The 16209-nt window shown below is 47.9% G+C and overlaps 1 protein-coding gene across 9 annotated transcripts in view; it reads left to right on the top strand.

Moving 5' to 3' along the window:
* Positions 1-16209, top strand: part of Veph1 (ventricular zone expressed PH domain containing 1) — a 251557-nt gene that overhangs the window by 79413 nt on the left and 155935 nt on the right. For 7 of the 9 annotated variants that reach the window (XM_046431368.2, XM_046431367.2, XM_046431366.2 and 4 more), the window contains exon 6: positions 6546-6755. The exons of 1 other annotated variant lie outside the window; for it this stretch is intronic. In XM_046431368.2, coding sequence (XP_046287324.1) covers positions 6546-6755 — 210 coding nt within the window. One more of the 9 variants, XM_046431372.2, reaches the window with a different exon arrangement.

The raw sequence follows: 16209 nt of genomic DNA, 5'->3' as shown, positions 1-16209 counted from the left end.
CTATTTGCTACATGGATGAGTTAGTATTAGTGCCTAAATCTGCGGGGAACTCCATCATTTTCAAGGACTTTTTATTTACATTTAATATCTCATTAAATCCTGCAAATAACTCTGTGATGTGTTATTTTCCCCCCTGTTTTTTGTTGGTCAAAATGGATCCTCTGCAAAATAAACTTGCCCCCCCCCCCGTCACCTGTGTAGTAAGCATTGAGACAGGTCCAGGGCTTTGAAGCCAGACCCTCTGGCTCCAGCTCCCTCCTCTCCTGGCCTTGGGATGGTCACTGAGTCCCTTCCACTTGAGAAGCTGCGAGGGGTTCTCTCAGCGCTGGCCCCGGCCGACAAAGGGCACTGATAGTGGCTGAGCTCATGCCATGTACCAGGCCCTGTGTGGGTGTTCTGCAGACATTACCTCATCCATTCCCCACAACAAGCTTTTTATTTTACACATGGAAAAGCCGGAGTTTGGAGAGATTACCAACAGCGGTGGAGACAGGGAGTGGCTTGGCGAGGTGGCTTTTCACACATGCCTCAGTCTTATCAGCCGGACCAGGTTTTATCTGGGTGATTCCATGTCTTTCTCCAGTCAGAATAGCCTCCCCAAAACCACCCCCTACAGACAATCTGAGTCTGACGCTAGTGAGGTGACTCCCAGAGCCAGATAGGTGAGGCCCAGTGACAGCATAACCTAGTCTAGTTCCAGCCAATGGAATCTCTCAACACTAAAAGGTTGAGGGGTCGGACTGCAACGTATGGAGCAGGTGGGTGTTCCAGGGAAGTTGGTAGAAGGCGCAGGGCAGTGACAGTCCAAGGGCAGGCTAGACAAGAGGAGGAGGCGAGCTGAAGGCAAGAGGAGAGGGTGAGTACAGACTTGGGTGGGCATTGTGGGTGCTGAGTGTGAGTCCCGGGACCAGGAGGCCAGGGTTTGGAGGCCCCTGCGGTGACATGTGGGGACTCTGCTGTTCAGCATCCTTATAGGTGCAAGGGTTGCAAAGGGAAATAACGGCCCTGCTGGTCTCCTGTGGGCCTTCCCTTCACATGCAGGCTGCCCTCACCTGCCCCTTAGCCCTTCTGCAACTCTCTGGGCCTAAGCTGCCACAGGCCGTGAGATGCAGGAGTGGCCGGTTCAGCTCCTCTCCCCTCTGTCCTTAATTAGACAGTGGCCAAGGGGACAGGAGGAACTGTGGAGGCAGGGCTCGCTGAGAGAAGAAAGTGAGTGAGTGGTAATAATCAGAAACACAGACTGCAGCCAGGCACAGTGGCCACACCTGGAATCCCAGTAACTCAGGAGGCTGAGGCAGGAGGATTCGAGTTCCAGGACATCCTCAGCCACTTAGTGAGGCCCTAAGCAACTTAACAAGACCCTGTCTCAAAACAAAACACACACACAAAAAGAACTGGAGAGTTAGCTCAGTGGTCGAGCACCCCTGGGTTCAATGGCAAAATCCCCAGTACCTAAAAAAGAAAAAGAAAAGAAAGAAAAAAAATGCAGACTGCTGCTCTCAACTTAAATCTAGTTAATTTCACTTCAGGCAAAATAAGCAGCTAAACAGGGAAGGCTTTACCCTGTGAGACTGTGATTAAAGTGGAACCTTGATTTCCGAGTAAGACAACTACCGACTCTCAGAGGTAGATGGTGTGGGCCTGTAGATGGGAAATGTGCAGGTTATTTCCTGTTTCCTTTTGGCCCTTCACACCACCCACCCTCTGACAAGAAGAAGACAGCCCTCTAGGTCTGGAGGGTCAAGAGTAGACCCTGGAAAGATGTTCTCTACGTAAGCTGGTGGGAGAGCTTCAGCACCCCCCCATGTTGAACTCTGGGCTGTGGTTGGCTGGGCAGGGGGACCCCATTCTTCATCTTGGCCTCTGGGCCCTTCTTTTCAAGGAACTATTCTTCCCATGAAGAGAGGCTTCCCTGCTCATGAATTATGGTTGATAACTCCAGAGAACCCTCGGGATCCATTTCTGGGAAAAGGCTGGGCAGTCAGTTTTCCAAGTGGCCCTGATGAGAATCAACGCTGTCTGTTCTTGGCCGTCACAGCCCTGCCACAGTCTAGCCAGCAAAAGGAACAGCCTCTAGCATGTGTGTGCACCTCTGTTTTCCTCAGGACGTGACCCTCTGAAGGGTGGTGCAGCCCCCTGTGGAGTGACGCTCAGACCCAGAGGAGCTGCGGGGGTGGGGCGGGTGGCTCCCTGCAGAGAGAGGCTTCTCACCAGGCAACTAGAAAATTCCTCCACGAACGCTCCTAACCGCGCACTGCGGGCTCAGGTCAGCCTGGGTGTTTATTTAAAGTGAGAATTCATCCACGGAACATCAAGAAGAAGGAGCCATGGAGTACATGGACCTCTCTCAAACAGCCCTTGGAGCCGAGCCCTGGTTGTCAATGTCATGTCTTTTCATTGTGGTGGGAATAACTCATAAAGGAAAGGGTGGCAATCATTTTGTAGATTTCTTGAGATTAATGAATTTAATGCCAGTCAAACTGATTGAGAGAGAAAGTTTGGCTTCAGGGTTAATTTAAGAGGCAGTGTGAGGGTGCCCACGTGTCTCCCTTTTACTCTACACACAGGAATATAAATGTCTTTCACTGCCAATTAAGTTATGGCATGGTCTTCAGAGGACCCTGTCCTTAAGGTGCCCAAGGCCTGGAGAGATGAACCCACAAAACTTGAACTCAATGACTGAACACTAAGCTCATGAACAGCCTCATGTAGAAGCACAGAAAAGTGGGCCATGATCATAGCTATCCAGGCTGGGGCCCTGTCCACTGGCTGTGGAGGGCTCTGGTCTGCCCTCCCTCTCATGCCCCATCCCTACCCACTCACTGACTCCAGATGTCACAGTTGGAATCTGGAATGTCCCCCAAAGGCTTGTCCCCAGTGCAACAAAGGTTCGAGCTGGGGTTTTGAGGAGTGATTGGATCATGAGGGCTCCGACCTCATTGGTGGATCAATCCATTGGTGGATCAATAGTTTGATGACTATGGGGTGAAGGTGGGAGTTCATAACCCACTTGAATCAAAGTGTGGAATATGATATGTCAAGAAATTTGTAATGTTTTGAACAACCCACAATAAAAAATTAAAAAAAAAAATAGTTTGATGACATTATTGGAGGTGGTAGAAATTTTAGGAGGTGGGACCAAGTTGGAACAGGTCACTGGGGACATGCCCTGGTGACTTGTTCCTGGCCCCTTTTCTCTCTTCTTCTCCTTTTCTCCTTCTTCCCAGCTCTCCTCCACCACACTCTTCCACCATGATGCTCTGCCTCACCTCAGGCCCAAGCAGTGGAGATGCCAAGCATGGCCTGAGACCTCTGAGACCATGAGTCCTCATAAACTTTCCTCCTTCAAGTGGTTCACATCAGGTGTTTTGGTTACTTCGAGGCAGTGCTGACTGACACACAGCTGGCCGTAGCCCTGGACTGTTCCTGGACAACACAGGCCTGCCTTCATCAGTCATATAGGCCTGGGTGCTCAGGCCTGTCCAGAGGGCCTTCAGAGGACAAGCCATGCCAGCAATGTGACCTGTATTTCTGAGGGGTGGCTTAGGTGACCTTCATGTGTGAACCAGGATGTTCGAAAAGACAGAAGTAGGAAGAGAGGGGCAGGGGCAAGGTAGGCAGGGTCAGAGGCTGAGGGCCAGAGCTCCATTCCCTCTGCAGAGCCCCAGATTACACTTCAGACCAAACAGCCCAGCGGTTTCACGGCAGGTTTGCCAGTTTTGTGGAGCAGGGAAGCATTTGGGTGTGTGATATGCACCTCTAGTGGGAGTCCAGCCCAGGTCCTGAGGGGGTGGGTGGACCAGAGGGAAGATGGAATTTGGAATTATGATATATCTGTGTTCAGGCACTGTAGTGCCAGTGCCGTGCAGCGAGGCCTCAGGGAAAGGCAGAATAAGTACCCGCTGGTAAACATGCTACATGGCTGTGACCTTGCTGGATTGACCTTGGGCCATGAGAGAGCTTTGAGGTCTCTCAGGGAGGTCATGGGATCAGATTGGGGTTTTAGAATAGTTCCCTGATGGCACTGAGGAGAATAGAAGGCAGAGGCTTGGGGCAGGAGGCCAGCTTGGGAGCTCCTTCCACGACTCAGGAAGGGGCCCTGTGCCATGCCAGCTGCCTTCTCAGCCATCTGTGTCTCAATGGCAGCTCTATCTGCAGCAATATGGGGCCCTCTCTGATTCATGCAGCCAGCTCCCCGGGAGGCCATACTGAAGACCCAGCCCATGGACGTGCCAGGTGTTTGGAAAATAAAGTCCTCCTAATCTAGGAATAATCTCTCTAAAGCCCAAAGCACCACTTTTCTTTCATGTGTGTGATAAATTAAAAGCATCCATCTTTTTTACCACCATCTTAATTTAACGTTGGACTATTAGGAATTCAAAGCAAAATAATCAACTTCTGGTTTTTGGTAAAATTGTTATTGCTTTGTTTATAAAATTCAGAACTTCTCTTCTGTGTCCAGCTGTCTGTCTGTATATGCCCTGTGTGTGTGCCCCCTTTCCTTTCTTCTTTTCTCCTTTTTAAAAAAAAAAATTCTTTTTTAGTTGTAGGTGGATACAATACCTTTATTTTATTTATATATTCTTTAATGTGGTGCTGAGGCTCAAAGCCAGGGCCTCACATGTGCTAGGAGAGTGCGCTCCACTGAGCCACAACCCCAGCCCCCCTCCTTCCTTCCTCTTTTACTCTATGAGGCTACAGACACATCCGACTCTTGTGAGGTTTGTGATAGATGGACTGAAGTTTAAATTAAAAAATGAAGTTAGCGAGGTTACAAACGCGTGTCGCAGAGCCCTCTGTTCCAGGAATAAGTACTCTCTGTTCCAGGGGTGAGGGATGGGAGATGGAACTTTTGGGGAGGGGCCAGGAAATGTGTGAGCATTTTCCATTCCTGAAGGCCTCGGTTAGGTATATTGCCTGACCTGCAGCAGCTGGCTGACACTTGTGCCCTGTGTGCCCAGGTGGTGTCTCTGCAGGACACAGGCCCTCCCAGATGCACAGGCAATGTTTAGAGGTCACTTGTGCTCCTCACCAGGAACTCGCCCTCTCCTTTCCTCCCAAGTGCTGGATATGACAGGAAATTTCCATCTACACTCAGGGTCCTAGTTATCCAAGAACTGTCTTTGTCATGCCCTGTAATGTTACATGTGACTCATGACAGCAACTGTGTTTAATTAACATTTCAACAGCTCTGGATGGGAGTGATATTCTATTCAATGCTATCCAGAAAATTAGATTTGCCTTCCTTTGATTTTTTTCCCCTCAAATATTTACCAACCCACCTTCTGGCCAGGCTGTGCGCTGGGCATTGTAACCACTGGTGAAGCTAACTAGTGGTCTAGACCTGCAATGAGAGGCAGGTGTGAGAAGGACCTGGGCAGAGCCTCAGAGGGCACAGCAGAGCTTCTTCAGGGCCCTAGACTGAGAGGCAAGAGGTTCTGAGGAAGCAGCACTTAATCGAAGGCCTCAAGAATGATCAGGAGTTGATCCAGCAGATAGGGACAACAAGCGTTCCAGACAGAGCAAGCCACAGGGGTAAAACCCCCAAACAAGAACAAGCACAGCCCGTCTGGAAAGTGGCCTTGGCAATTCAGCACAGTGGAAGTGTGATCTGTGATGGGAGCAGAATGCCAGAGGGAGGAATGGTGGGCCAGGAGTTGAGTGAAAAGTAGAGTAGGAATCACTTCAGAAAAGCCATGTTAAGCTTCCGTCTTGACAGCAAGGTCAAGTAGACAGACTTTAAGAAATGAAGGGAGAGCCTGGCACAGTGGTCACTCTTGAAATCTCAGCGACTTGGAGGCTGAGGCAGGAGGAGCACAAGTTTCAGGCCAGCCTCAGCAATTTAGCAAGGCCCCAAGCAACTTAAAATAAAAAATAAAAAGGTCTGAGGATGTGGCTCAGTAGTTAAGCACCCCAAGTTCAATCCTCGGTACCTAAAAAATTTTCAAAGGGTCACATTTTCGAATATAAATTATTTCATCCTTATATTAATAAAAACACTGAGAACCAAGAAAGGGCAGTGGTAATATGGTGGAAATCATTTTGCTTTAATAATTTCATCTTCTTGTTTCAAAATGGAAAATTGAAGAAAATGTGGAGCTCTTTCCTCCTTCCTTATTTTTATTATTAACATTTCTAAGCAGTATGTTGCCAGTTTGAAGGCTTTGAGTAAAGTCACCAAGGACCTCTTTCATACTTACATTAAGTCCTCCGAACTACAGCTCCCCCAGTTGTTTCAGGGAATATAACTTTGCTGGGACACAACACATCAAAACTAGATTGACAAGTAGCTGCATCTCAGCATTTTATAAACTGCTCTCTGCAACACAAGGCTCAGATTAAAAGAAGAAGCAAACAACAGGCCTAGAGATTTTATTGTGAATGTTAGGTTCCGAAGTGTAGAGGTTTGCTTCTGTCCCAGCGAGAGTGACAATCCCAGGTGTGCTGAGTTCTGTTTTAATACTCCACATACTTGCTTTGGAAGTCGATTGGGCTCTACTGCTTTTCTCTTTTCTTCACTCGTCCCTCCTCTCGTCTCTCTGTAGGTGGTTCAGAAGTGTGTTCCTTTCCTAATCAGGCATTTGAAGGATGCAACCCACAATGACGTCATCCTAAACATCCTCACAGAGATCTCGGGCTACGAGCCAGCGGCGCTGGACAGCTTCCTTCCGAGGCTGAAGGAGATCGGGGAAAGGTTCCCTTGCCTCATCGGACAGCTGGCCAGGATTTATGGAGCTGTTGGGCTTGTGGATGAAGTAAGTTGGGCTTTTCTCTCCATTTCCCTGAATCCTTCTGGCACTTAAACCATTGGAGCTCCAGAGCCTCCAGTTTGTCCTGGGACTTCTGGGTTCCCGTTTCTCTTTCAAACCTTTTAGAGGGACAGTGACCTCTGATTTGAACCTTGTTGGTTATGGGGACAGTTCAGGATGTAAGGACTTCCTTGCCTGGCCATCACCTGAGGAAGAAGGGGGGTTAGGATGGAGAGGGCACAAGGACAGACTCAAATCGCTTAACAGCAGTGGCTCATAAAAGGCTTTATTCCATTTCTAGTAGCAGCTCCACTTAACCTGGGGGACCCTCCATAAGTACAGGATGGGGCTCAGAAACCACCTGCTCCCCACAGCCCATAGCTGTCATGTTAGTGAGGCCTGGCTCAGCATGCTTTGAGCCCTCTGGATGATGTCACTTGGGAGAGTGAAATAAATGTTTGTGGATGTTTAAAAAATCTAGCCTAAATATTTACATAGTGGAATGTTTCAGCGGGGACAAGAGAAGGCCATCAGAGTTTGTGGGGATTAAGTGAGGAAGAAAGTTTCTAGAAATTCAGGTTCTGAGGGTGTGCATGCACATGCACACACAAAATGTGTCTCTCGGATGGTTTTTATATTAGGATTTTGAATTTTTATACCCTTAAGTGCAAATATATCATTGACTGAAGTTTTCATTTAATTCACTTGTACATAATTAGCTATTAGATAAACATGAAATCATCCAACTTTTAAAAGGAATTTCATGGCTCATCAAGTTCAATCCCTTGATTCTGTACAAGATAAAAAAATTAGAAACAGAAAGATTATATGACTTACCCACACGTAGACTGAGGCAGTCAATGACCCAGTTGGAGTCAGCTCTTTGATATCCTTAATATTTCTTTTCAAATGTTGTCTTAAAAATGAATCTTTAGTGCCATTCTGTTTTATTTCTGCTGAGAGTTGTGGGAAGCTCATGAGTCCTGGGCTTCCTTCTGATTCAGAACCCCTCTCCAGCATCCCAGAAGGGGATCACTCGCCCGAGCAGCCCACTCGTGCCATGTGAGATGTCCTGGACAGGGTCCCCTGGTGTGGACTTGCTGCTTAGTGTAATCCCCCCACTGCTATTGGGATTGTCCTGCACCTAACACCCTCTGCCTTCCGGTGCACTTGCCCTGCCTGGCACCCTGGGACTTGCTGGTGCCAGGAGGACTTGCTGCTGTGTGTTTTGGGGATGCCTCAGCTGTCATCTGCTTGACAGACTCTGCTGACCTTGCAGATCTTTGCAAGGACCAAAAATGCAACCTCTGAGATTGAGACCCTAGAACCTTAAAAAAAAAAGCACCTCAATAGCAGTTCTTTTAGTCACAATCTATGATGCATTAATATGTAGCAATGCATATTGGAGGGGACTACAGCTCCCATGAAAATTGTAATTTAAAAATCTAAAACAACATTACCTACGTGTAGCCCACGACATGCAGTCATGCTGCCGTAGGAGTATCTCAGTGGAGGCTAGCCTGAGAGTGTTCTGGTAGTCACATTCGTGTGACGCTCAGTGGGTGCAGGGAAGGGCAGAGGTACCAAGTTACCTGAGGATATCTGTTCCCTGGGCATCCTTGGGAGAGGGTCCCAGGACCTAAGGAGAACTCTGCAGACTCTCATGTCCTTGTGTAAAATGGCACAGTATTTGCCTAAAGTCCTCATACATCTTCCTTTGTGTTCTACACCCTCTCTATACGACTTATGATACTGACTATAGTATAAATCATCATCCTATATTGTTTAGGGAATAATAATTTTTGAAAATCTTCACATATTAAGTATAGGCAAAATTTTTTCCAAATATTTATCCATAGTTGGTCAAATACCATGAATGCAGAACCCACAAACACCAAAGGAGGAGAGTGATTTATATCAGAATTCAATCCTGTTTGCTTTTCGCCCTCCAAACAAAATTTTCTGGAAGTTCTGATTGCCTCAACAATCAGCAGAGAACAATTATCCATCAAATAATTGTCAAATATAACTATGTACCAGGATTACATGGGGGAGATTTTAAGTAAGTCTTAGCCCCATAGAATAGCCACTAAATCAAAATCTACAGGAAAGGGGCCCAGGAATCTGGATTTATGGGAATATCTGCCAGGGCAATTCTTCCATAGCTATTTGTAGATCATTCCTTGGGAACCCCCGACATAGAGGGTTTAAAGGGATAGACTCAGAATCATGCCTTACCCATCACCCATCCTGCCCTCCTCCAGCGAGCTACTATTAATCAATTTAATAATTTTCTAGACTACTGATATAGCAATGTAGACTAGGTTTGATAGAGAATAACAGAAAAAGCCAACAACAGTGAGTTAAATAGAAACAGGCACCCATTTCTCACAATATCCAAGCAGCCATCTGTTTTGAGATCCACATTTCAAAAGCACAGCTTCCTGCCTTCTTAGGCTGCTCTCCCTGAGAACACCTAGGGCACACGGCTTCCAACTCATGGTCCAGAAGGGTACTGTCTCCACCCATAGAATCAGAACCTTAGCGGCAGGAAGGGGACAGGAGGGAGGGACTCTTCCTGACAAATACAACCTTGAGTTCCCACCCCACAGGCTGAGTGTCACATGCACACGAGGGAGGCTGGAACACAGCCTGGATGCAGGAGCTGCATGCCCAGGTTGTGGACAGAAGGGCAGAAGCACTAGTGAAGGACGAGCAGAGGTCTCTGCAGCTGGTCCAGTCATTTAGTTTCTCTGGATCTATTTTCTATCCTCAAAAACAACAGCATCACCCTGGAATACCTCCCTTCCACCCGGCATTCTTTGATCAAATTAATCCATCTCGTTTAAGACCAGGCTGATAGAATCACCCACAAATGTCAGGGAGCCCCCTTGCTCAGAAATAACACCTGTCTCATTTATTTCTAAGGCCTGCCTTCCTACCATGTGAATGTCCTTTCAAAGCTCAGATGTCCCAAGAATAAATCTAGTTGTCTGAGAAGCTAGTACCTGCTTACCTGAAGTAAAATTTGTTAAACTTTATAAAGAAAAACCTGTGGAGCAATATCCCTAAAGAGCAAATTCAACAGGCGAATCGTACCTGTGTGAGTGTTTCCTATCCAGGTTCTTTGAAAAATCAATAGAAAGTTATGGAGGTACATGGAGAGGTGGGCGTGAAGACAGAAGTCCAGTATGGGGTCCCAAACTCCTATTGGAGAGGAATTTCAACAAAGAGAAAGGCAAAAACTCTTCCATGAAAACCCCACCACCTTCTGTGTGGAGAGCGTGGGTCGTGGGGAGAGAACGGGCCGTGGGAGTACCTGAGGTGCCAGGTGTTTGGGGATTTCATGAGACAGAGAACCTGAGTGAGCTCTGGTCCCAGGAGCACTGGTCTCATTTTCAAATGTACTCAATTTGAATTTTTTCTCTTTGACACTCTAGTAAAAACGCTTTAGTTGTGAATAGGGGTTCAAAGTAGCAAGTCATTTGTCTGCTGGGATTTAAAAATTTTAGAAATACAGGAAAGTCTTGCCCAACTGTTGAAATGTACAGTTTGGGGCTCATTGGAACCTACTTTGAGACCCCTCCTTTGCTGCCTGGTTTCCAGAAAACTCCCTGGTTTGATCGTTAGGGAGGTCTGCTTAAAGTATGCAATTGCCAATCCAGAGATGGCTGTGGGGTGGGTGGGGTCGGCCGGAGCCATGCAAGTTACATTACCCAGGGCCTGTGTCTCATGCTTTGTGCTTGCATGAAGCCAGATGCAAGAACTGCAGGGCTGGCCACTAGGAGCCTGACCAGACGTGCTTGTCTTTCCAATCAGAGCCCATCTGGGTGGGCAGACTATTCCCAACAGCTTGATAGCAGCATCATAATTTTCCCATCTGTATTACCCAGCCCAGAAAATTGCATATAAAAAACAAAAGGCAAACTCCTATTTTTCTCTAACCCCCAAATTAACTAAGAGATCTTTTTTGCCCAAGTTTAAACAAAGCTGGGTTTAATGGCTCTGTAGTGTTTGTGTCGCCGTGGGAGACCATGTAATGACTCACAGACCGTCTCCAAGTTTGTGCTTGTACCAAGAACACATCTATTAAATGCAGAGTTCAAGTGAAAGGACCACAGGGCAGAGGCCTGTGCTTCTGGGGAAGCTGAAGTGTTGCCCTTGAGGTGCTCCTTTCTGCCTGGTTAAGGTCATGTTTAGCTCTCTATCACCCCTGGACTTGCCCTGCTCCTGTGCCAGACTCAGTTGAAGCAAAATCATAAACAAGAAACAGCATTTTTTGGATATGTCCTAGACATAGCAAAACCACATGAGTCCTTTTGTCTTTCTCAAATGAGGGTATTTTAACAGATACCACTTGAACATCAGAAATGACTTCTTTGTAGCTCCTGAGAGTCCTCCCCAAACAACTGATCGGAGACATCTTGCACAGGGGCCGGCATATGGCGCATGCTCAATGAACTTCGACTAACAACAGAACAGCAACATGGATATAATAACCCTGCCCTGCTGGAGAGAGCAGCAAGGGAAGAGTGGGCTTCTTCCTGCACCAGTGCATATTTATAGTTGCCAGTTTTCTTCCTAAAAATACAGGTGCAATCCCACTTCCACTTGTGAAGTCTTCTGTGGGCTCGCCTACCACCTCCATGACACTATGGGATGCCCAGGGTTGGCCCAGCCCCTCCAGTTTCCCCCCCTCTTCCCTGCCTAGGCTACTCCATGCCCTGCCTTCTGTCCCCTGAGCATCTTGTGCCCTTCCCTGACACACTGTGCTACCTTCAGGGACAGCCCCGACCAGCTCCGCCTCCTTTCCTTGGAACCCTGCCTCCTGTGTGAGTCTTCCTGGTTTCCTGAGGCAAGGTGCATCACCCTTGTCTCTCCCCCAATGCTGGGTTGCACCCTGTGATGTTTCAGCTTCTCTGTGTTATAATTTGTGGATTCCCATCTGTTTTTCCTCCATGAGTCTCTGAGCTTCTAGAGGAAAGAAATCCCACCATATCCATCGAATTCACTTGTGGCCGACAGAATGGGGCAGAACTCAAGGGCACAGTTAACTAAGCACTGGAAGGCTGGACTCTCGCTGGAAGCTTTCATTAGATCAAGTCACCATATAGTTCTTCCAGGGGATGCAATTGAAGAGGAATCAAAACATGAATTCTACGTCATATATGCACAAGCATTGTGTGTCCATGACAGGGACAGGGTGGACAATTCCAGAGCCCAGGCAGCTCACCCTCATATCTAACAGGTGACAGATGACAGAGAGGGGAGCACAGGGTGAACATCCAGGAAGCATGCCAGAGGCCTGGCCATAGACGATACGGAAAGATCCTGGCTCCTTGGTAAGTGCCCCAGGTGAAAGACGATTCTGAGTGGACCATGAGAAGAGGTTTCCATGCATGGACTCAAAGGAGGCAGCAGACTGGCTCAAGTGCAGCTCCCAAGAGGAGTGTCCATCATTGGTTATAGCCTAGGGTGTGTCCCCATTCATCATGGGAGCCTGAGCACTGAATGCCACCTAGGGTTGGTCCCTGAACGAATTCATCCCATGAATAAGTTTTACTGGGGTGGGGTGGGGGGGTGGGGGGAGCGTCCACACAGCATTCCATGGTGACTGAGAGTGTGGGCGGGAGTCAGCCCACCTGTTTCAATTCTGACTCAGCCACATACCAGCTCTGTGGCCTGGGGAAAGTCAATTCACCTCTGTTGACTCAGTTTTCTCAACTATCAAGTGACCTAGCGATATTTACCTCCTAAGTCTGTTCTGAGGGCTTAGTGAGTCAACCTGTGTAGAGCAGTGTCCAACAAACAGTAAGCATCAATTAATGTACTTTATTGCTGTGGCCCAGGCCTTTCATTGCCTGAGAAATATGTGCCCTCAAACTTGAACCTGACAGGCTGAAATTAATGTCCCATCCTACATATGTCCCAGGTAACTGAACTGAAGCCAGGTTGGTTTGTGCTGTGCTCTCCTCAGGGCCTGGGCTACAGAAGGCAGACAGCAGCAGGTCCCGGGTTCTCCCTTGCCATGTTTTGAGCCCATGCAGGCCCACAAGGCAGCAGATGTAGCGGTGGAGCGGAAATGAGATGCTTTTGAACGCTTTTGCAATGATCTCATAGCGCGTGGAGGGGTGCTATGGCTACTTGTTTTTCCTTAGCTGGAGATGGCTAGCCTGCACCTGTGGGGAGTCGAGTGGCATCCCCCAGTCCAGCCGCGCCATCATGGGTGTTAAATCCTGTACCCTCCGCCTCGATCCTCTAACTGGTTGGAATGTGCTGGCCTGGCCCCAGGACGTGTTAATTACATCCTCTCTGGGCTCAGAGTTGTGGACACTTTTCAAATAAAGAAGTGACCCACATTTTGCCCAGGTCACATTTCTGTGGCATCCGGCAGGCCTACAAAAACACTTTGGGGAGGAAAAGGAAAAGAATGAATAAGGCAACTGACAAGCAGAGCTCTGCGCATCCTGCGGCTGGAAAACATCCTGAGTAAGGGGAGCTCAGGGACAGTTCCCACCTTACCTTGCAAATCAAGACTAAAGAATCCGGGGTCACTCCTCAAGGGCAAGGAACTGTGCTTGGACTACAATTTCCCCAAAGATGAGGAATTGAGTTAAAACTTCAATAGGCTCAATGGCCAGGGACTCATTTTCCTAGCTGGCTGGCACTTAAAATACTACAAAATTATCATCAATTGGGGACGTTATTCTTTTTCTAAAATGAAGATAATTTGTATTTTCTATAACATAAAAATATTCCATGCTAACTATTAATAATACTAACACTTAGCTGGGTGCATTGGCGCACACCTATAATCCCAGCGGCTTGGGAGGCTGAGACAGGAGAATCATGAGTTCAAAGCCAGCCTCAACAAAAGCGAGGCGCTAAGCAAGTCAGTGAGATCCTGTCTCTAAATAAAATACAAACTAGGGCTAGGGATGTGGCTCAGTGGTTGAGTGCCCTGAGTTCAGTCCCTGGTACCCCCTCCAAAAAAAATAGATAAATAACAATACTAACACTAAATCTCTAACAAAGTGTGAAGAAAACAAAATGACTCCAAGTATATATAAAATGTACTTTCAGATAAGAGTGCCCTTATTCCTGATCCTCCCTCCCTCAATTATATAGGGCTGAGTTGTTGATTCTTTCTGGGTTCGAGACCTAGCGCTGGTAATCGGCACACAAAGAAGAGCAAGATGGGACCCCTGACCTAGAGGAGCTCCCAGGGAATGGGGGTGAGGAAGATGTACAGACATTAGAATTTAACTCAGCACTTGCTATTTCTGAATTGTGAACTGGAACAAGGAAGAAGGAACTAGTCCTGCATGGGGTTGGGGCTGTTATAAGTGGGGCTTGTAGGGTAATAGGGGCCTGTTGGGGAAGAAGGGGAGGGGATCTGGAGAAAGCACCTCATTTAGAGGAGCCATCCCCTGGGAAAGTGTTGGGTCTTCTGCAGACCTGAGGAATACTTAGAGCATAGCATAAATGGTGGTAGGAGGAGAGAGGTGGACAGGTTGCAGGCTGGGGCCAATCACGGAGTATCACATTCATTAGCAGATAGTTCCTGTTTGCTTCCTTCTCTCTCTACTTTAAGTGGTCTTGGAAAAAATTTTTTTTCTTCATAGTGCAGATATGTTAATGTGATCCCATGTACCCCAGAGTTCCCCAAAAACCCAAGAGCCTGTGAAAGGACAAACAGTCCTCTCCAACAATTGAAACTGCAGAATAGTAAGTAATGGTTACCAAAGTTTTATGTTGCAACAATTTTCAACAAAGCCTGTAATTATCAACTCTGCTTGGGCCCAGTTGACCCAGTCCACAAAGGGCCCTGCTTCCCCTATGACTGTGAGCTTGGCAAGCCCCAGGAGGCTGCAGAGCAGGTTGAAGGGTGTTTGCCTGATCAGTCTCTCCTGACATTGAGCCCCAAATGGGCAGCCTGGTCCCTGCACCTTTGTAGAGTAGCCCCCTGGATGGTCTTTTCAGAGGGGACCATCTGGCTTTCTTACACTGGTGTCAGTGAGGGAAGTTGGCGTGTGCCACCCCCAAAGAGAACAGAAAGTGCCTTTAAAAATCAGTGGGTTCTCTTCTGAGCCATGAGCCAAAAGTGAATTAACCCAGAGAGGAGACAGCATTGACAGCAGCTGGGGTGAAGAGGGTGAGGTAGTTGCTCATTCCAGCTCAGATCCTGCTGCTGTCTTGAGACAGCAGTCCTAGCCCTGCCCCCAGCCCGCAGACCTACATCACTCTGCTATTTCCAACTGCCAGCATCTGTACCTCCCTGCCTCATGGCCTTCCCCAGCTCCTCAAGCTGTTATGCACATGTGAAGAATTACTTCTCCACTCTTTGCCTTTAGCCCCCTGCAACCAGTGTGGGAGTTGGGGCATCAATACCTCCACTCCCTCATCCCTCAAATGAGATAAACTTCCCACTGAATTTCTTAGGGAACAGAAAGTTCTGCTTCCCTCCTTTCCCCACTCTTCCATTCCCTTACTGGTTCTCTGCTGTTTCCAAATAAATGCCCAACCCAAGACAAAGGCATTTCAGCAGCCGCCCCAGGCCATTGTGATCTGCCCAGGTCTGAACATTCCAGAGTGTACATTTGCAGCAGTGTAGCACTATTGGTCTTCTGGGAACATTCGCTTTCCATTTGTTTAGAAAGTGAATATGCCCACTCCCAGCCAGTGAGCACTCTGAAGGAAGGACCTCCTCAGGTCCCTAGCATTGCCTGTCCAAGGACTGGGCCATAGCAGGTGGCCCACAGATACTGGCCACTCCATACATAGAGACTGGAACTTGGCTGCACACCCGGGCCTTGCACCAGTAGATGCCATCTCATGACATGGCAGGCTGTATGTGAGGAGGGACAGGACGACCACAGACACTGGGTTCCAGTCCTCAGCTGTGGCTACTGGTTTCCAGGTTTTGTTGCTCTGTCTCCTATGTGGTGCCCAAAGTGTGGTCCTCAGACCAGTAGCACTGTGTGTCACCCAAGAACTAGGATGAGAATCTGCAAGGTGACAAGCTCCCTGCGTGGTGTGCAGGCATGTGGTTGTGAAGGATGTGATGCTCCCTGGGATCCAGCCCACAGTCCTCATCTGGAGAGCCGGACGAGGCCACACCTGTGCAACCACGTGCGATGACATGCATTTGGTCTGCAACCACACTCTCATAGCTTTCTCTGAAAGATCCATTTGTCGCAAAGCAAATAATCAATACACTTTATAAATTATCAGCTTTGGCAGTGCTAGGGTAAATAGGAGCCCAGGAAACATCAATCTTTACTTATTTAGAGAGTATATGAGCATTTATCTCACACCTGCTGTGTGCAAGGTACTGCAGGGATGCTGAGCTTAATGAATCCTCTCTGTTGTTGAGCAGGGCTTTATTGTTTATTCTCTTGGAAATGCCCCACCCTGGGCAAGATGTGTTAATTCCTGTGGGCACACTTAGCACCCCTCT

This window comes from Marmota monax, unplaced genomic scaffold (assembly GCF_021218885.2).
Source record: "Marmota monax isolate L192 unplaced genomic scaffold, Marmota_monax_Labrador192_F-V1.1 WCK01_AAM20220418_F8-fsc00022, whole genome shotgun sequence".
Classification (NCBI taxonomy): Eukaryota; Metazoa; Chordata; class Mammalia; order Rodentia; family Sciuridae; genus Marmota; species Marmota monax.
This window is presented reverse-complemented; position numbering and strand designations above follow the sequence as displayed.